The following is a 22,669-nucleotide window of genomic DNA, read 5'->3' on the forward strand; positions in this document are numbered from 1 at the left end:
ACACTACTAAACTTTCATACATGTAGATGAGTATGCGTGGCCTATTTCTCTCCAGTTATCTCTGCCTGTTGACCAGACTGTTTTTAGACTACCTCAGACTGGAGAATGGCACATGGAGAACAAACAACAACAAAAACAAAAGGCAGAGTCAACATTATTGGGTTTTAAAATGGCTACCTAGAGCTGTGGAAACATTCAGCCTTCCCCATTAATCTCGACCGTAATCATGCTCCTGTTTGATGCCAGGGGTCCTTGGCACAGACACTTTTATCGGCCTGCAGCAGCCCTGCCTCCCCTCCTCTCCTACAGGAGACTCACAATGATGGGGAGACAGGGCACACTCACAACAATTATCTGGAATGAATTAATTCCCCCACATCTTTCAGTGGCAGGGTGGATGTATGACAGTGTCTGTTGTCTGTTCTTCCCTAGACATGGCGCTGACGTGGTAGGTGCAGTCAGAGTCAACAAAGTATCAGTAGTCAGAAATCACCCTGGAAGAAAGGAGCTCTTCAGAGAAATGGAAGGGTAATTACACAACCAGACGATTGGGCCATTTAGAAACTGTCTGGCTAGACAGGCAACGTAAGTGGTTAGACTGATCTGCGGGTCACATGTGCAACTCACCTGGGTTACTACAATTCTATTTACCAGTTATAACATTCTTGTGCTATTTAACTATAAAAAGCTTAGCTGTTTCGAGAGGACATGGCCTTAGCTTCACCTAGCTCCCTGGGCACACTAGATCTGACCCTCAAGACCCATCTGTAAAACATATGCCCCCTCAAGATTCTGAGCCTGCCTGGCAGGGTTGGTCCTTCAAAGCCAAAGCCCCCTAATGGGTGAGCATAATATACAGGGAATTTCTCAGAGCTGCTAATGAGAACCTTGATGACCTTGCACCTAGCCGGTGGGGTCCCCCCACCCAGTTAGTGGCAGTGCTGGCAACACTAGCTGCAGTAACACATGGGGGTCACACTCGGACAATCAGAGAGGGGGCTAACTACTGTGGCGCTGGTGGCACAGAATGATCAAAGGTCTGACTGCACAGAGATGCTTGGGGAAATGGCCACAACGGGGGACCAGCTTGTGTGTTTCAGGGGAAGGGGGTGTACCTGATCTCCGTCAGTTAGGACTTGACATTGTTTAATCAAATTTCCCAATTTTTGCCCTTTTTTTTGTTGCTCAATTTTGCATGCCTTCTCAAACAGCTGCAACTGCATTCATACATCAAATCTTTTCTTGAGTTGGGCTCGGGGATGGAACAACTGTTGAACATCTGAGCTTGTGGTTGTTTGTGGGGGAGAGGGGTCGTGTGTGTGTGTGTGTGTGTGTGTGTGTGTGTGTGTGTGTGTGTGTGTGTGTGTGTGTGTGTGTGTCCCACATATGTTGCTATGGGATTATGATGTTTGGGACAATATAGGGATATATTATTATATATTATATTATGGGACAATAATTTATTTCCAAAAATGTACTCTTTGTAATGGCAGTACTGGTTATAGGTAACAGTACTGGGTATAGGTAACAGTACTGGGTATAGGTAACAGTACTGGGTATAGGTAACAGTACTGGTTATAGGTAACAGTACTGGGTATAGGTAACAATCCTGGTTATAGGTAACAGTACTGGTTATAGGTAACAATCCTGGGTATAGGTAACAGTACTGGTTATAGGTAACAGTCCTGGGTATAGGTAACAGTACTGGTTATAGGTAACAGTACTGGGTATAGGTAACAGTACTGGGTATAGGTAACAGTGCTGGGTATAGGTAACAGTACTGGGTATAGGTAACAGTACTGGTTATAGGTAACAGTACTGGGTATAGGTAACAGTGCTGGGTATAGGTAACAGTACTGGGTATAGGTAACAGTACTGGTTATAGGTAACAGTACTGGTTATAGGTAACAGTACTGGGTATAGGTAACAGTGATGGGTATAGGTAACAGTACTGGTTATAGGTAACAGTACTGGGTATAGGTAACAGTACTGGGTATAGGTAACAGTACTGGGTATAGGTAACAGTACTGGGTATAGGTAACAGTGCTGGGTATAGGTAACAGTACTGGGTATAGGTAACAGTACTGGTTATAGGTAACAGTACTGGTTATAGGTAACAGTACTGGGTATAGGTAACAGTGATGGGTATAGGTAACAGTACTGGTTATAGGTAACAGTACTGGGTATAGGTAACAGTACTGGGTATAGGTAACAGTACTGGGTATAGGTAACAGTACTGGGTATAGGTAACAGTACTGGGTATAGGTAACAATCCTTCATATGAACTGCCTACATTATTACGCATATTATTTGTGAATTGTGGAAATTAAGATACACAAGATTTTTTATATATTTATGTTTGATAACTATATATTATATACTACTAACTATACGTTGGCAGTTGATCTGCTTCTGTTCTGTGGGTGGATAGGTCCTGGTCATTCAGGGGCCTTGGAACCCGGAGGGACAGAGGTGGTCTGCCGGTCACTGGGCGGAGGATAATAGCGGAGGATAATTGGAGGTTTACTTAGCAGCAATGCAAAATATCATGATAAAGCAATATGGACACTCAATTACTATTGCACTTTTTAAGGATAAGTTTACAAACATATATTATGATAAATAGATTTGAAACTTGTATCTCATTATGGGAAATGGTGAAATAAGTATAGCCAGCTATAATTGTAATGGCTGAGCAGTTAATAAGAAAAGACAATCAGTATTTACCTGGCTAAAAGAGAAGGAATATAATATCTATTGTTTGCAGGAAACTCATTCAACAATTTTAGATGAAGTTGTGTGGAAAAAGGACTGGGGGGGCCAAATATACTTCTCCCATGGGACAAGAAACTCGAAAGGTGTGGTGATATTAATTAACAGTCATTTTAATCCAAATGTGCACGTTGTCCAAAAAGATCTGCAAGGTAGATGGGTGATTTTAAGTATGTTATTGGACTATAAACAGATATGTCTTATTAATTAATCTATATTATTAATCTATTCTTTGAAAATATATAAGGGCCTCCCGAGTGGCGCAGTGATCTAAGGCTGTGCCACTAGAGATTCTGGATTCGAGTTTGGGGAGGGTTTGGCTGGCAGGGATGTCCTTGTCCCATCGCGCACTACCGACTCCTATGGAGGGCCAGGCGCAGTGCACACTGACACGGTTGCCAGGTGTACGGTGTTTCCTCCGACACATTGGTGCAGCTGGATTCCGGGTTAAGTGGGCATTGTGTCAAGAAGCAGTGTGGCTTGGTTGGGTTGTGTTTAGGAGGATGCACGGCTTTTGACCTTCGCCTCTCCCTAGTCCGTACGGGAGTTGCAGCGATGAGACAAGACTGTAACTACAATTGGGGAGAAAAAGAGGTAAAAAAATGTATAAAAATAAAATATATATAATAATATATCAACCCTGACAAGCAACACAAGACACTGGTGGGAGATTATAATATGGTTTTAAATACCTGAGTGAACTGTAAAGTAAATCACACTACAAACTATCAATCTATCATCATGGTAAAATTCATCAAAGCCTATTGGCTTGTTTTTAACTTGTTTTTAACTAGGGCATAATCATTTATAAAGGACTTTTTCCGACACAACATACAGTGCCTTGCAAAAGTATTCATCCCCCTTGGTGTTTTTCCTATTTTGTTTCATTACAACCTGTAATTTAAATGGATTTTTATTTGGATTTCATGTAATGGACATACACATAATAGTCAAAATTGGTGAAGTGAAATGAAAAATAAGTCGTTTTTTTTTTTTTTACATTAAAAAAAACCGGAAAAGTGGTGAGTGCATTTGTATTCACTAAATAAGATCTGGTGCAACCAATTACCTTCAGAAGTCACATAATTAGTTAGATTGCACACAGGTGGACTTTATTTAGGTGTCACATGATCTGTCACATGATCTCAGTATATATACACCTGTTCTGAAAGGCCCCAGAGTCTGCAACACCACCAAGCAAGCAGCACCATGAAGACCAAGGAGCTCAGATCAGAATCTTTGAACATCCCACGGAGCACCATTAAATCCATTATTAAAAAAATGAAAGAATATGGCACCACAACAAACCTGCCAAGAGAGGGCCACCCACCAAAACTCACGGACCAGGCAAGGAAGGCATTAATTAGAGAGGCAACAAAGAGACCTAAGATAACCCTAAAGGAGCTGCAAAGCTCTACAGCGGAGATTGGAGTATCTGTCCATAGGACCACTTTAAGCCGTACACTCCATAGAGCTGGGCTTTAGGGCATAGTGGCCAGAAAAAAGCCATTGCCAAATGAAAAAAATAAGCAAACACGTTTGGTGTTTGCCAAAAGGCATGTGGGAGACTCCCCAACATATGGAAGAAAGTACTCTGGTCAGATGAGACAAAAATTGTGCTTTTGGGCAATAAAGGAAAACACTATGTCTGAACACTTAAATGTGCATTTAGTGGCCATGCAATTCAGTACTCATCTCTAAAACAAAAGCAATTTAGAGTCTATATTAACAAAGGAAATGGAAGGACTAATAGTACAGATAGAAATAAAAACTGCGCCATAGAGGCACAGGATAAGTTAGAGGAAAAACAAAAAGAAATGGAGGACCTTATTCAAGAAAGATCAAGTGTAATATATATATTTTTTAAATAAAGCGAACTGGACGGAACATGAGGAAAAACCTCAGCAATTCTTATTTTCTAATATTCAACTTAAAATGCTACAAAAAATAATTTACTGAAACTTGTGACAAATGATGGAGTCACCCATGATTCACAAAACAATATTTTTCTATATGATTGAGGCCAGGGCTTTGTGATGGCCACTTCAACACCTTAACTTTGTTGTCCTTAAGCCATTTTGCCACAACTTTGGAAGTGCGCTTGGGATCATTGTGCATTTGGAAGACCCATTTAAGACCAAGCTTTAACTTCCTGACTAATGTCTTGAGATGTTGCTTCAATATATCCACATAATTTTCCTTCCTCATGTTGCCATCTATTTTGTGAAGTTCACCAGTCCATCCTGCAGCAAAGTACCCCCACAAAATGCTACTGCCACCCGCGTGCTTGCAAGCCTCCCCTTTTCTCTCCAAACATAACAATGGTCATTATGGCCAAACAGTTCTATTTTTGTTTCATCAGACCAGAGGACATTTCTCCAAAAAGTACGATCTTTGTCCCCATGTGCAGTTGCAAACCGTAGTCTGGCCTTTTTTATGGTTGTTTTGGAGCAGTGGCTTCTTCCTTGTTGAGCGGTCTTTCAGGTTATGTCGATATAGGACTAATTTTATTGTGGATATAGATACTTTTGTATTTGTTTCCTCCAGCATCTTCACAAGGTCATTTGCTGTTGTTCTGGGATTGATTTGCACTTTTTGCACCAAAGTACATTCATCTCTAGGAGACAGAACGCATCTCCTTCCTGAGCGGTATGATGGCTGCGTGGTCCCATGGTGTTTATACTTGCGTACTATTGTTTGTACAGATGAACGTGGTATCTTCAGGCATTTTGAAATTGCTCCCAAGGATGAACCAGACTTGTGGAGGTCTACAACAACAAGTTTTAATGACTCCAATCTAAGTGTATGTAAACCTCCGACTTCAACTGTATCCCGAAGAAATACATTATCTTACTACAATACATTTTAATAGAAACTCAGCAAAAATAGATACAATTTTGCTACCATGGTAAGGAAAATACATGTCTATTTGCTGGAGAAATTACCCTGATTAACTCTTTAGTCATATCCCAGTTTACCTATTTACTTATGGTCTTGCCTACTTCTAGCAACCTGTTTTTAAAATTATATGAGCAAGAAATATTCAATTTCACTTGGAATGGCAAGCCAGACAAAATAAAACAGGCTTATTTATATAATGAGTATGAATTCGGAGGGCAGAAATGTTACAAATATTAAAGCATTAGAGTCTCACTAAAGTCGTCAGTCATACAAAAGTTATATTTAAATCCAAACTGGTTCTCTAGCAGATTAGTAAGAATGTCTCAAACTATGTTCAAGAATGGCTTTTTTCCATTTATTCAGATTACAACCTCTCACTTTCGGTTATTTGATAAGGATATCATCTCCAATATATTGCTGTTTTTAAACAAGCCTTAGAAAGTTCGTTGCAATTTCAGTTTAATCCACCAGAAAAGACAGAACAAATAATACAACAAATATGTTGGTTAAACTCAAACATACTAATTGATTAAAAAAAAACATTTTTTGAAAATTGTATAATCTTTATAAATTATTTAATAAATAGGACTGGTGGAGTTACAGTATGTCACACATGCAGCTAAGGAAAATATATGGAAATGTCTGCTCTTCCCAAAATTACAACCAACGAATTGCAGCATTACCGCAAAAATGGAAGAGGACATTGGAAGGGGGAAAAAGTAAGGAACTTGTCTGTTGGGCAAGCATTAAAGACCAAAATTGGTTAAAGAAAATTGTGATAAATAAAAAGTATACCTGTTTCTTTTAAGGACCAAAAAATGGACAGCTGTGCCATATAGATTGCTAAATAGCTGGGAAGAGATTTTCGATGTACCGATTTCATGGAACATTGTTTATGAACTGATACGCAAAACAACGGCGAATTTAAAACTCTAAATTGTTTTATTTGCAACCAATAGAATGTTGTATCCCCCATATATATATATATATGGGGGATACAACCATCCCAGCTCTGCAGATTTTTCTGCGACGAGACAGAATCATTAGATCGTGGCCTAGGGTGGTCTAGCGGTCTATGCCGCAGCCTCCGGTGCACAAATACTGCTGCAGCCTGGTTTCGAATCCTGCCCACTGCTAATTTGAACACACTCTTTATCCAATAATGCAAAAAATATATATTTTTAGAATCATTAGATCATTTGTTTTGGTACTGTCCATATGTGCTGTAGCTTGTTTTTGGTCGCAGGTCCAGTAATGGTTGAAGAAGTGCAACATTTACCTGGAGCTAACTCTGCAGATAGCACTACTGGGTGATTTGAAAATTCATAGTCAGTCAATAATATAATAATACTTTAAGCAAAAAATGTTATCTTTAATTTCAAATCTGTAGAAATTATGAGAATAGAAAGGTTCAGAACTTTTGAGAAACATCACAGCACAGTTGAAAAATATATGGAAAATATAAATAAAAATTGAATGGTTTTGGGGGATAGATGGGACAGGTTGTGTGGAGCTGAAGAGTGAGATAAAAAACAACAAGAAAGGTAATATAAATTATGCTGTGTCCGTAAACTGTATATGGGTTCAGAACTCTTGTGAAACAGCACAGTTAAAAATATATGGTTCGGAGATGGATGGGAGGGCTTGATGGTAGCTGAAGGATGGGATTAAAAACAATCAAAAGATAACTGTTGTAAGGTGCATTGTGTCCATATGTATATAGTATGTATAAACTGGAAGTAGAACCTAAGTGTTGTTGTCCATTAGTTTACTCCAATTAGTAGAGGGGTGGGTAGGGTTAGGGGAAAACATTGAACGAAAATATATATTTTTTATTCTAAAATGAAATAAATAAATAAAACTCCTCATCAATCTACACACAGTACCCCATAATGACAAAGCAAAAACTGGTTTTTGGAATGTTTTCAAATAAAAATGTAAATAAAAACAGAAATACCTTATTTATATAGGTATTCAGACCCTTTGCTATGAGACTCGAAATTGAGCTCAGGTGCATCCTGTTTCCATTGATCATCATTGAGATCTTTCTACAACTTGATTGGAGTCCACCTGTGGTAAATTCAATTGATTATACATGATTTGGAAAGGCACACACCTGTCTATACTAGGTCCCACAGTTGACAGTGCATGTCAGAGAAAAATACCAAGCCATGTGGTCGAAGGAATTGTCCAAAGAGCTCCGACACAGGATTGTGTCGAGGCACCGTCTGGCCACTGGGAGAAGGGTGCCAACATATTTCTGCAGGATTGAAGGTCCCCAAGAACTCAGTGGACTCCATCATTCTTAAATGGAAGAGGTTTGGAACCAGCAAGACTCTTCCGAGAGCTGGCCCGCCCGGTCAAACTGAGCAATTGGGGAAAAGGGCCTTGGTCAGGAAGTTGACCAAGAACCCGATGGTCACTCTGACAGAGCTCCAGAGTTCCTCTGTGGAGATGGGAGAACCTTCCTGAAGGACAACCATCTCTGCAGCACTCCACCAATCAGGCTTTTATGGTAGAGTGGCCAGACGGTAGCCACTCCTCAGCAAAAGACACATGACTGGCCGCTTGGAGTTTGCAAAAAAAGTATCTAAAGATTTTCAGACCATGAGAAACAAGATTCTCTGGTCTGATGAAACCCAGATTGAACTCTTTGGCGTGAATACCAAGCGTCACATCTGGAGGAAACCTGGCACCATCCCTAAGGTGAATCATGGTGGTGGCAGCATCATGCTGTGGGGATGTTTTTCAGCGGCAGGGACTGAGAGACAAGTCAGAATCGAGGGAAAGATGAACGAAGCAAAGTACAGAAAGAGATCCTTGATGAAAACCTGCTCCAGAGTGATCAGGAACTCAGACTGGGGTGAAGGTTCACCTTCCAACAGGACAACAACCCTAAGCACACAACCAAGACAACGCAGGAGTGGCTTCTGGACAAGTCTCTGAATGTCCTTGAGTGTCCCAGCCAGAGCCGGGACTTGAACCCGATCTAACATTTCTGGAGAGACCTGAAAAAAGCTGTGCAGCGACGCTCCCCATCCAGCCTGACAGATTTTGAGAGGATCTGCAGAAAAGAATGGAAGAAACTCCCCAAATACAGGTGTGCCAAGCTTGTAGTGTCATACCCAAGAAGACTCGAAGCTGTTATTGCTACCAACAATGCTTCCACAAAGTACTGAATAAAGGGTCTGTATACTTATGTAAATGTGATATTTCCGTTTTTTGTTTTTAATACATTTGCTTGGTCATTATGGGGTATTGTGCGTAGATTGCTGAGAGGAAAAAAACGATTTAATCAATTTTAGAATAAGGCTGTAACGTTACAAAATGTGGAAAAAGTCAAGAGGTCTGAATACTTTCGGAGTACACTGTATATGTGTGTATATGTGTGTGTATATATATATATATATATATACACACACACACATATATATACATATATACACACATATATATATACATATATGTATGTGTGTATATATATATATATATATATATATATGTATGTGTATATATGTATATGTGTTTATATGTGTATGTATGTATGTACATACACATATATATATATATATACACACACATATAGACACATATACATATATACACATACATATATGTATGGGATGAGTTGAACCTCAGAGGGACTATATATATATATATATATATATATATATATATATATATATATATATATATATATATATAGTACCAGTCAATAGTTTGGACACACCTACTCATTCAAGGGTTTTTCTTTATTTTTAATATTTTCAACATTGTAGAATATTAATGAAAAAATATTAGTAGTAACCAAACAAATGTTAAACAAAGTAGCCACCCTTTGCCTTGATGACAGCTTTGCACACTCTTGGCATTCTCTCTCTGCTTTTCCAACAGTCTTGAAGGAGATCCCACATATGCTGAGCAGTTGTTGGCTGATTTTCCTTCCCTCTGAGGTCCAACTCATCCCAAACCATCTCAATTGGGTTGAGGTCGGGTGATTGTGAAGGCCAGGTCATCTGAGGCAGCACTCCATCACTCTCTTTCTTGGTCAAATAGCCCTTACACAGCCTGGAGGTGTTGGGTCATTGTCCTGTTGAAAAAATAATAATACTCCCACTAAGCGCAAACCAGATGGGCTGGCGTACTGCTGCAGAATGCTGTGGTAGCCATGCTGGTTAAGTGTGCCTTGAATTCTAAATAAATCAATGATAGTGTCACCAGCAAAGCACCCCCACACTATCACACCTCCTCCTCCATGCTTTACGGTGGGAACCACACATGTGGAGATCATGGAGGTTGGAACCAAAAATCTCAAATTTGGACTCATTAGACCAAAGGACAGATTTCCACCAGTCTAATGTCCATTGCTCGTGTCTCTTGGTCCAAGCAAGTCTCTTCTTCTTAATGGTGTCCTTTAGTAGTGGTTTCTTTGCAGCAATTTGACCATGAAGGCATGATTCACACAGTTTCCTCTGAACAGTGGATGTTGAGATGTGTCTGTTACTTGAACTCTGTGAAGCATTTATTTGGACTGCAATTTCTGAGGCTGGTAACTCTAATGAACTTATCCTCTGCAGCAGAGATAACCCTGGGTCTTCCATTCCTGTGGCGGTGCTCATGAGAGCCAGTTTCATCATAGCGATTGATGGTTTTTGCGACTGCACTTGAAGAAACTTAAAAAGTTCTTAAAATGTTCCATATTGACTGATCTTCATGTCTTAAAGTAATGATGGACTGTTGTTTCTCTTTCCTTATTTGAGCTGTTCTTGCCATAATATGGACTTCGTATTTTACCAAATAGGGCTGTCTTCTGTATATCCCCTCTACCTTGTCACAACACAAGTGATTGGCTGAAATGCATTAAGAAGGAAAGAAATTCCACAAATTAACTTTTAAGAAGGCACACATGTTAATTGAAATGCATTCCAGGTGACTACCTCATGAATCTGGTTGAGAGAATGCCAAGAGTTGCTGTCATCAAGGCCATGGGTATCTAATCTCAAATATAAAATGTATTTGTTTGGGTTACTACATGATTCCATATGTGTTATCTCATAGTTTTCATGTCTTCACTATTATTCTACAATGTAGAAAATAGTAAAAATTAAGAAAAACTCTTGAATGAGTAGGGAAACTTTTGACTGGTACTGTATATATGTACAAAAAAAATATATGGGGCATTTGAAATGATGCAGACAATTACATAGATGGAATTTTTTTTAAGTATAAAAAGTCAATAAAATAAGCATTTGCCCCTCTGTGAACTGTCTACAGGCGACATTTGCTTCCACTTCTGTATTTATTAGATTTACAGCCAACTGATGGCTATCTGGAGGTAAGTGGGATTTTTCTACATGCAATATCTATTTTTTTCACAAAATTGTTCAAAAGATAAGGAATTATCATGGTGCGTTCAGATACAATTGAAAGGCTTCAGCTTTACTATATCAAGTTGACATGATATTGTGTTGTGTGTGTAGAATTGGTCCATTTAGATTTTCCCCATGGGATGGTTGGATCTGCCACAGTAATCTAAAGGAAAACCTTGCAAACAACCCTGTTAACAATAATAGAGCATAGTCAAGGAAATTGCAGCAACAGAAAGCCACAAGTCATGCAGCGAGAACTGAGTTATTTTCCTCGGAGTCGTGAGAACAGCTTTGTGGGAGAAGATTAGATAGGGTTGAGGCTGTAATCATGTTCAATCCAGCGGTCCTGTGGGCTTCTTCATGCTGGCAGAACGACACTCCACAGGGAGCACAGAGAGGACACTGATCCCCAGAGCAACGCTTGACCTGACCGCAAGGTGACCAGAGGAGAGAAGAGATATGATGATTGGCTGACAGCCACTATCCTTCTGATCCATAAATGCGGGACAGGCTATAATGTACTGCACATACCACACACAATTCTTAGTCTGTGCCTATATGGAACATTTCACAGGCAGATCTAAACTCAAGGGGTTGATGGAAGATCACTGTAACAAATATGGGACTATTGTAATGAAACCACACTGTGACAAGGATGTTGTTTAGATTTGAATGTATTAGCTATAAAATCATGTCACAAACAAAATAAATAGTTATTTTATAATCTTTTAAACAATACTGGTGCTCAAACAAACCTGCATAGCTAGTTATCAGATACTATGTCAAAACAGACTAGCTTTGTACCCTGTAGAGATAGTAATACTGTATGAAATGGGTTTTTCTTCAGTGGTCTGGTAGCCATGCAGGTTTGCTTGAATACCAGCCCTAGTCTGAAATCCATGTCTTGGTAGCAATGCAATTTTAATTGTAACACTGGTATTCAAACTTTTTCAGCGGGGACTATTTTGTCAACCCTGACTTTGAATACCACTGCTATAAAATCTACTCTACTTTTATACCTTGGATATATGATGCGTTAAATGACCCGCCTGTCCTGGATCACACAGATTATTCCCTGTCTAGTTTGGTACATACTGAAACTCACTTTTAAGAACCATGAACTGCATTGCTTTCCATTTCTAGCATGTACCTATGTCTTTCACATTCAAACTTCATGACAGCAAAAGGATGTAGAGGCCAAAACAACATTGACAGAGATACAAGACATTTACGTTTAATATCTTAATACTGCTAATTTATGCATTACTGTGACTATATAACTTCATCTGACTTGAAAATTATGTATGTACTGTATGTTGTAAAGTAAAAAATATTTATGTACACCATTAAAACATTTGAGAATGATTCACAATCACAAAAAGACGGCAAAGTTCAACATTTCATAAATACATTTCAGAAGTGGCCCACCACTGTACAATGTTCTTTTGCATCATATTGTAAAAGAGACCAATCAAACTAGATGACATGAAACTAGGGTGATGAAACTAGTGTCCATTCTCTTCTTTCAGGTTTCTTGCGTTAGTGTTTGTTGGATCCTTTTATTTGAGATTTCAGCCTTATATCTCTTCTTCAACTTTGTCGCAAATGTCCTCTTGACCAAATCATTTTCACCTCTATAAAAACAATGAAATCATGACAGTGTTAACTCTTTTCCTCTCAATATTTGATATAGGATAGCAATGATATTAACACATTTAAAGTGTGATTCAAGAACACTTACTCTTTAAGTGTACGCAAGGCAGAGCAAAAGTGGAGACACTCAAAGTCATTTCTCTTCAGGCAGAAGCACCGTCCCACCTCTCTCCTCAGTCGAACAGGGAAGGAGCCCACCCCATATGGCACTACCTGACTGGAGGAAGAGTTAAGGGAATGATGAGATCACTATGTACATGCACTGATAAACACAACAGCTTGAATTTTATGTATGTCTTTTTCAACTTACAAAGGGAACTCAGTGTTTTATTTTATCACAGCACAGAATGTCAGGAATTCATTTTTCAAGTGCTCTTAGCGCTCTAGTCCAAGCCCTGTCTAAGCGGGGGGTGGGGGGGTTCTAAGCAGCTAACATATGTACTTGTATTAAGATAATTTAGCTATTTAAGGTATCAAAAAATTATATAAAACAATTATTGGATGACACATTGAATTTGGCATTACTGTTATTAGCCAATAGAAATGCATTGAATAACAGATTCACAACATGGAACAACAGATAGTCCCGCCAAAAATCTAAATGAAGTTTGTTCTGAAGTGTCTGTACCTATATCTGAAAGATATAAGATCAGGAAACAATTTTTGTTTTATTTACATGTATTTATCCCCTTATTTTAGGTACTAAACTATCTACATATATAAAGTTAAAGTCAGAAGTTTACATACCCTTAGGTTGGAGTCATTAAAACTTGTTTTTCAACCACTCCACAAATTTCTTGTTAACAAACTATAGTTTTGGCAAGTCGATTAGGACATCTACTTTGAGCATGACACAAGTAATTTTTCTAACAATTGTTTACAGACAGATTATTTCACTTATAATTCACTGTATCACAATTCCAGTACATCAGAAGTTTACATACACTAAGTTGACTGTGCCTTTAAACAGCTTGAAAAATACCAGAAAATGATGTCATGGCTTTAGAAGCTTCTGATAGGCTAATTGACATAATTTGAGTCAATTGGAGGTGTACCTGTGGATGTATTTCAACGCCTACCTTGAAACTCAGTGCCTCTTTGCTTGATATTATGGGAAAATCTAAAAAGATAAACCGAGACCTCAGAAAAAAAATTGTAGACCTCCACAAGTCTGGTTCATCCTTGGGAGCAATTTCCAAATGCCTGAAGGTACCACGTTCATCTGGACAAACAATAGTAAGCAAGTATAAACACCATGGGACCACGCAGCCGTCATATCGCTCAGGAAAGAGACGTGTTCTGTCTCCTAGAGATGAACGTACTTTGGTGTGAAAAGTGCAAATCAATCCCATAACAACAGCAAAGGACCTTGTGAAGATGATGGAGGAAACCGGTGCAAAAGTATCTATATCCACAGTAAAATGAGTCCTATATCGACATAACCTGAAAGGCCACTCAGCAAGGAAGAAGCCACTGCTCCAAAACAACCATAAAAAAGCCAGACTACGGTTTGCAACTGCACATGGGGACAAAGATCGGACTTTTTGGATAAATGTCCTCTGGTCTGATGAAACAAAAATAGAACTGTTTGGCCATAATGACCATCGTTATGTTTGGAGGGAAAAGGGGAGGCTTGCAAGCTGAAGAACACCATCCCAACCGTGAAGCACAGGGTGGCAGCATCATGTTGTGGAGGTGCTTTGCTGCAGGATGGACTGATGCACTTCACAAAATAGATGGCATCATGAGGGAGGAAAATTTGGTGGATATATTGAAGCAACATCTCAAGTTAAAGCTTGGTCGCAAATGGGTCTTCCAAATGGACAGTGACCCCAAGCATACTTCCAAAGTTGTGGAAAAATGGCTTATAAGGACAACCAAGTCAAGGTATTGGAGTGGCCATCACAAAGCCCTGACCTCAATCCTATAGAGAATTTTTGGGCAGAACTGAAAAAGTGTATGCAAGCAAGGAGGCCTATAAACCTGACTCAGCTACACCAGCTCTGTCAGGAGGAATGGGCCAAAATTCATCCAACTTATTGTGGGAAGCTTGAGGAAGGCTACCTGAAACGTTTGACCCAAGTTAAACAATTGAAAGGAAATGCTACCAAATACTAATTGAGTGTATGTAAACGTTGACCCACTGGAAATGCGATGAAATAAATAAAAGCTGAAATAAATCCTTCTCTCTACTATTATTCTGACATTTCACATTCTTAAAATAAAGTGGTGATCCTAACTGAACTAAGACAGGGAATGTTTACTTGGATTAAATGTCAGGAATTGTGAAAAACTGAGTTTAAATGTATTTGGCTAAGGTGTATGTAAACATCCGACTTCAACTGTACTTCCATTCACTTTTCTAACTAGTACCAGGACCTTATAGCCCAAACCATTTGGATGCTACAGACAGAAGCCATCATGTTCATGAGAGTCTCAACTTTCAATAGAGTGGTCATAAAACAGACAGATTTTGGTAGGAATTGTTTTAGTATGTTAATTCGATTTCCGCAGGGACACAGAAATTGTGGGCTAAGGGGCTCTTTATAGCTCAATATTCTATATTATATCTCTATTGGCACCCACAAAATGCTTTTATAGAACCAATGAGGCAGATCACGTAAATAAAGCTGCATGGCCCTGAAAAGCTGGGCAAACACTGGTGTCTAGTGAGTCTCGAGGGTGTAATGTATTAAACCTGTCTTACAGGACACAGAGAGGACGCCAGTCCGCCATAACACATTTATATATCCTAAAGCTGCTGCTTCATTGCTCTGGATATTAACCTGATCCTGAAGCCAACCAGAGCCAGTCTGCCTGCCCACCATGATGGCTTGTTGCCCATCTCATGCCTGGGACATGTTAACAAGACCACACAGTGAACTGATTCCAGATGCCATGCACGACTCAAAGCATCCCCATCAAACAGGGTCACCTCCTCCCTGTGTTCTTCACACACCGTCACACACATGCACACACACACACGCACACACATGCACCCATCTGTCTGCCTGTCTGTCTGACTGTCTGTCTGCCTGTCTGTCTGAGCAGCCAAAACATCTGCATTCCATACGGTGTTTTTGGCAGCTGTTGAAAGGTGACCCTTTCATTCCCCCCCTTCGTCTCTTTCTCTCTGTTGTAGTTTAATCTCAGTAAGCCTGTCTCTTCTCTTTATAAACTGTGAACTGTCTTAGTTTCAAGAGTTGAAAGTAGATCGCTTGAGTCAACAGAATTGAGTAGAAAGCATGCAGGAGTCTCAGAAAATTCTATGCTCAGTTTGGAAATGAATGATCATTTGTGAACATTAATGTGAAATGTAATATCAGTTCCTAACTACTGATTTCCATTCTTATGTTTAAGTATGTTTGGTAGGAGAGAATGTGGTATTACCAATGACATGATAAAGATCACATAATTGCATACTACTACTGTGATTCCATGTTTAAACATAGCACAGTATACACAGTATAGCACTGTATAGGTCTTGGTCTTTAGTAGCTGTATTTGGCTAACCATTGGAAAGTATATTGGCAAACTTCTAGAAACCTGGTACTTCCAGAACACATGAGGAAACAAGGAATTAAGAAGAGAGGGCAGATGCCCTAACCGCTCCTCTAACTAATTGGATGTGGGATATTTGGATCAGGAAGTACTGTATGTTCACTGGTATTTGCCTATATTCGTGTTAAACAAGAAGCTTCAGCAGGAAAGAGTTGAGAGAGAAAGTCTGAGTTGATGATAGACAGTAACTGTCTCTTATTTTAAATTAAATCCTTGACACTGTGGTTTTGAGTTTTACGAAGTACCACAAATCATCCAGATCATTACACACTGATGTGATAATAAATCACACAAAAAAACTGTGGTTTCTCAGAACACTGTCACAACATTTTTTAAATGTAACCTTTATTTAACTAGGCAAGTCAGTTTAGAACAAATTCTTATTTACAATGACGGTCTACCGGGGAACAGTGGCTTAACTGCCCTGTTCAGGGGCAGAACGACAGATTTTTACCTTGTCAGCTCAGGGATTCGATCCAGCAACCTTTCGGTTACTGGCCCAACACTCTAACTACTAGGCTACCTGCCACCCCATATCATAGCTTAATATGCAATTATAAACTGGGTGGTTCAAGCCCTGAATGCTGATTGGCTGACAGCCGTGGTATATCAGACCATATACCACGAGTATGACAAAACATTTATTTTTACTGCTCTAATTATGTTGGCAACCAAGTTTCTAATAGCAATAAGGCACCTCGGGGGTTTGTGATTATGGCCAATATACCACAGCTAAAGGCTGTATCCAGCCACTCCTCGTTGCATCGTGCTTAACTACAGCCTTTAGCCCCCACCGAGCCTTATTGCTAAAATATACTGTACAATATGGCTCAATATGCAAATATGATACAGCGTGAGAAAAGATAATTAAAATGTTATGTATCTCCAACTTTGCAATATGTCCAACTAAACTAAGTACAGACAAACTTTCACAACACAGATATCTCTGTCGTAGAGATCTTTCTACCTACGTTTTGTTTATGAGAGGGTGAATTTGATTTGTGCTGTGAGATGTTGTTCTTGATGAACTCACCTAGGAGTGTTGACCCAGACGATGCCAATGTGGCAGAAGTACACACATTCTTTATCATTCAGGTTCTCACAGGAACAACGCTTCTCCCGCCGTAGGGGCCTGTAGATGAGCTGCATCACGGGGCCCTCCTCTGGACCAGGCCCAGGGGCAGTGGAGTCTGAGTATGCTAGGAGAGAAGGAACAACCCCATGAATAAAGCATTATATAAAAAGAATACTATAAACTGATGAAACTTTTACAAGGACAGACAGAACTGGGAGATTGCAGTCACTCCATTTTAATTTGTTTCTGAAGTATGCACTGTAGATCATTTGTCACTGCTAATCCTGTTCTAGTCTCCACACATCAGCCCCATTTTACTGTATGCTTCTCAAAAGGGCCAACAGTCTATAGCACAATCCACTTATTGACTGGCCTCCAGCCCATCTCACTGTCTATAGCCCATCTCACTGCCACTGGGCTGCACTTGCAACAGATATTTTTTTTTTCTTTAAAAAAAAAAATATTTTTCTTTATGGGATGCGCACTGCAGAAAACACCGGAAGACTAATTATCACAGTGAATTATTGTAATGTTTGTTTTTGTGTCAATTAATGGGTTGCCAGCTTGCGATTTGACACCAAAAAATGACACATTCATTAATTCATTCATTCGATAGCTTTCATCCAGCCCTCCGAAAGACACTGATTATCACTGGTTATTAATTTGCATTGATTGATTACCCAGACTATTATTACATTTTAGTCATTTAGCAGATGCTCTTATCCAGAGCGACTTACAGTAGTGAATGCATACATTTCATACAATTTCATACATTTATACAATTTGATGTCAGTCAGACACAGTAGTACACCCTGATAGAGCAGGTGAAGTCTAGATTAGGTTGCCACTCTATGTGCGCTCTAATAGATACAGGGGATTTTTTCCCCCGATACTGCGACTGTCTACCCTGATAGTGGCATGGTCTACCCTGATAGAGCTACTGTCTACCCTGATAGTGGCACTGTCTACCCTGATAGTTTCACTGTCTACCCTGATAGTGACACTGTCTACCCTGATAGTTTCACTGTTTACCCTGATAGTGGCACTGTCTCCCTGATAGTTTCACTGCTTACCCTGATAGTTTCACTGTCTACCCTGATAGTGACACTGTCTACCCTGATAGTTTCACTGTTTACCCTGATAGTGGCACTGTCTTCCTGATAGTTTCACTGTCTACCCTGATAGTTTTCACTGTCTACCCTGATAGTGACACTGTCTACCCTGATAGTTTCACTGTTTACCCTGATAGTGGCACTGTCTACCCTGATAGTGACACTGTCTACCTATAGCTATTATCTTTTTCCACATCTAACCCTAATATATTTCTCACAGCTTTGCATTTTCTTATGTCAATTGTATCAAACTGTTACACCCTGTAAAGGACTATAGTTCAATGAATGTGTTATAAAACTAAAGTGGTGGAGAATCCCAAATGCCGTGTGGATTTGGGTTCACCCCAATGAGTCAGTGGCGAACCACATTGTACCCTGCACAAGTTCCTCTAGTGCATTCAGGAGTCTGCTGGTGCAAGCCACGAGCGCAGCTTCCAATAGCTGGGCCTGCCTCTGGCTTTTTATCACTTGAATGAAAACAGATTTCCCTTGTACACCAAAACGGTGCTCTCAGCTCTTCATAAACAAGTCTCATTGAAAATCCCCTAATAGAGAGTCTGATCCTACAGGTGTTCAGGGATTTACGTAAATTAGATTTGATTGGCGTAAATAGCTGAGGTAAATCATCTTTTTTTTTTTTATAGTGGATTTGTTACTTTAGACTCCTCAGTGTCGAAAAGACGCCCGGCACATGGATTGTATTGTATTGGCACTTAGCATGGAAATGTTACGCTACACGCCTTGCATGCCTCCTGAGATGCCATGTGATTGCCAAGCAAAATTTAATTTAGCGACCTGTTTGGAGAAGTGAGCGTTCAATGCTTTAGAGATTCAGGAGTTGATTGCCAAATACATCCATGAGATTACTTTTTAATCCATACCATTTAGTCCAAAAACCATCTCTGGCAGAATTTTGAGGCAATATTGTCAGAGCCCCTGGCCCTGTGCTTTTACAAGATTAGTTCTGGATATAACAGGATAACCTACCACAGATTCTATCCCTGGTAATCCTGTATATACATATGGTCTTCTTTTTGGGTGGCACAGTACCACAAGCAACAGTGGTGCTGTGTATAACAGGTTATATGGATTCCAGATATTGCTTAACTAACCAATGTTAATCTATTATTATCATGTATAAGAAACAATAAACCAAAGAGTGTACTCAACGCCTAGTCAACTATGACACAGGAAATAGTTTTTAGAAGTATCTGTCTAATCAAATCCATAATAATGATCCATGTTAACCAATGCTCCTGGATTCCCTTACTCAACTAATAAAATGAGAGAGGACTTTCCCCCCCCTTCATAAAGTCTTGACTTTGACATATTATCTACAAGCTGTCTATCCATATGACTTCGATTGACATTTATGGTGAATGTCTTTCCTGGTTCAGATCATTGGGGTGCTGTGAAATGTTAGTCCACCACCATAGCTGAATCCCTGTTTCCTACAGCTAAAGCCTTCTACAGGAGAGAGGGGGGGGGGGGGGTTGCCTGGAGAGCCCGGGTATAGAACTGACTTCTGTTCTGTGATTCCTAAGGGAATGTGCAGCACACATGGACAGCAACACATAATGTAGAAATATTCAGACCAAAAGAGCAGTATATTTTTTTGAATACGCTAAACGCGTTCAAATCCCTCAAAAGTGCTGCATGATATAACAAAAACCCATTGTGAACACCTGTTGCATTGTATCTTCTGATCTAGAGATATGACCTGCTGTATCTCAAGATACAGTATCTATAGAGAGTACTTATCTCTAGATAGTTACCTTTTACTTTTGTTTGTGTCCTGACATAAGACTTTCAGATTTCTCCTTCTTTGATCAAGGAGTCTGTAGGTGTTTTGGACTTTTCCCTCTGATTAATATATGGTATTTAGATGTCCCTGGTAATTTAAGGGCCAGGTTGGGTATTTAATCAGAACACTGTGGTTTAAATTAGCTCGCACATAAATCCTATGGTCAATCAGTCTCAAGCATAGATAAGAACTTTGGGTGGTCAGTATCTGCACATTTCTCCTATCCATTTCCCTTTACCTGTACATATATGATATCATCCAAAGTTGTAAAGTTCAGGTATGTTTTATCATTTGAGTTCAGATGGAATTTTTCCCTTTGTTTTGAAACTTGTACTACATAACACTGTCCTCATTCGACATAAGCACAAAAAGGATATCAGTTCACAACATTGCATCAGCAGCAAAGATTATATCAGAGGTTAGTTATGCTTATGCAAACAATTTCTCTCATCTCATAAAGAATATTGTAACTCTTGAGCAGGGGATGAGGGCAACAGTTGTCAAAATAATATAAAACAGGCTGTACAGTTCCCAGTAGACAAAATAAATCCAATTGAACCAGCTTTTGAACAACAGATAAAAGCAGACAGTAAAAGCAGGCAGGCATCTGCTCACAGGCATGGCCAACATGAGGGCTCACTTACCTACTACATGTTGTCTCTATTAAACCACAGCTTAGGTGCAACAATTACACCCCGCAGGATAGTAAAACACACTTTATTCGAATTGAAACAAAAGCGCTCAATAATAATGTAAACATCTGTAATATCAGGAGAAAGTCTTTACCTTCATGCTCCAGTATCAAAACCAAAGTAGTGGTCAGGAAGTAAAAGGTGGTGAGATCCATTATTTTGTTCCAATGAGTACAAACAGTTCCAAATTCAAAAAAGATAGTGACAATTTCTCCTTGAGACACACAACAGGCAGATAGATCCAGAAGCAGGGATCAGTGAGAAGTGGAGCTCAGAGAAGCTCTGGAGTCAGTCCCAGGCTCTGGTCTGGTCTTAAGCAGCAGTACCTCAGACACCTCAAGCACCACCACACCCTCCCTCTGCCTTCCCAGACTCTGTCTCTGTCACTACTGTTGCCTCTTCTCTCCCAGGGCTACCCCCACAGAGTCCCACACATGGACAACAGCCTTACACGTGTGTGTGTGTGTGTGTGTGTGTGTGTGTGTGTGTGTGTGTGTGTGTGTGTGTGTGTGTGTGTGTGTGTGTGTGTGTGTGTGTGTGTGTGTGTATTGTACACCTCTGCCATGTGCTACAGGCCTGCCAGTTACTGATAACATACAGCAGGAAAGAGCTACCTTGTGAGAAGATAGTTCTGGTCCTGTAAAGTATTCTCCCACTGACCAAAAGGTGTGCTGAAGATGTTGTCACAGTCCAAGCCAGGTGGGACTAGATTAGAGCCCTGCTATGAGTTCAGAACCAGAGAACTAGGGAAGTAGATGTTTTAGTGAGAAGGTAACTGGGGAATAATGGGTTGTCAGACTCCCAGCAGGCAGTGGATTTGGAGGCTATGTTTGGCATAGAAAGGTCTAAAGAACAAAGTCCATAGAGCTTGAAAAAAAAGTATTTTGGAGGAAATCCCTCAAATTCAAACGGGGAAGCTGTCTAGCACCATGTCTTTTAGCCAAACCAAGGGAAGCCCTTTGTGGTAAACCAACATTTTAATTAAAACAAAGAGTCAATTGAAACATCTCAATTGACACATCTGTGTTCCAGACATGTTGATAATTGCTCTAAGCCAGGGTATTGGGTAAAGTTTTGCTGCCTTCAAAATAGTTGACAGTACTCACATATTCCACACTTTAACCTGTGCTCTTTGTTTGTTAGATTGTTTATTTCTTTTGTACATCGCATTTTGATCCTATCAAAGCCTAATATCATTGTTGGGGGTTGTGTGTGATGTATAGAAACTGTGAAGGTGACCCTGGTGAGTAACCTAATCCTTAGAGACCCTCTGCGTGAAAGTTTCCTTGAGCACTCTTCAATGGGGCCTGTAACATGATCACAGTAGGTGTATACTGATGTATTCTGAGTCACACCACGGGGGCTATTTCTTCCCACCCTCACTCCCATTTAGCAGAGTTTTAGACTTCTCATTAGTTGAGATTAGGTTTAGCTTTACATTCAGGAGAGATAATTAAAGGCTTGGCGAAACACAAAACAACATCTTTGCTCAGTGTGCCCCTGGTTACAGCAATTAGATACTTGAGGTGAAATGAGGTGGGAGTGGATGAAGGGGGGAGGGAGGAAATACACTTCCGAGACTTTTCAGCCCAACTTTTCTTCCCCAAAGTCTGTGGAAGGGATTTAATGAACAGTATTTTATCGACTGTCAGTACATATGGCCACTCACTCACTTAGGCTCCCAGGGTTAGCTCTGCAGGGATATCTCAACAGTGCATGCAGAATGTAAA

The 22,669-nt window shown here is 39.8% G+C and overlaps 1 protein-coding gene across 1 annotated transcript; it reads right to left on the reverse strand.

Moving 5' to 3' along the window:
- Positions 1-11,137: 11,137 nt before the first annotated feature.
- si:ch211-202p1.5 (endothelin-1) lies at positions 11,138-21,304 on the reverse strand. Its single transcript, XM_014144700.2, has 4 exons — positions 21,034-21,304; positions 17,290-17,455; positions 12,784-12,912; positions 11,138-12,676 (listed from the first exon to the last, which is right to left on the reverse strand). Exons 1-4 carry the CDS (start codon positions 21,092-21,094, stop codon positions 12,568-12,570), a joined length of 465 nt encoding a protein of 154 aa, XP_014000175.1. The 5' UTR covers positions 21,095-21,304; the 3' UTR covers positions 11,138-12,567.
- Positions 21,305-22,669: the final 1,365 nt, after the last annotated feature.

The sequence above is a fragment of the Salmo salar genome, chromosome ssa15, assembly GCF_905237065.1.
Source record: "Salmo salar chromosome ssa15, Ssal_v3.1, whole genome shotgun sequence".
In the NCBI taxonomy this organism is placed as follows: Eukaryota; Metazoa; Chordata; class Actinopteri; order Salmoniformes; family Salmonidae; genus Salmo; species Salmo salar.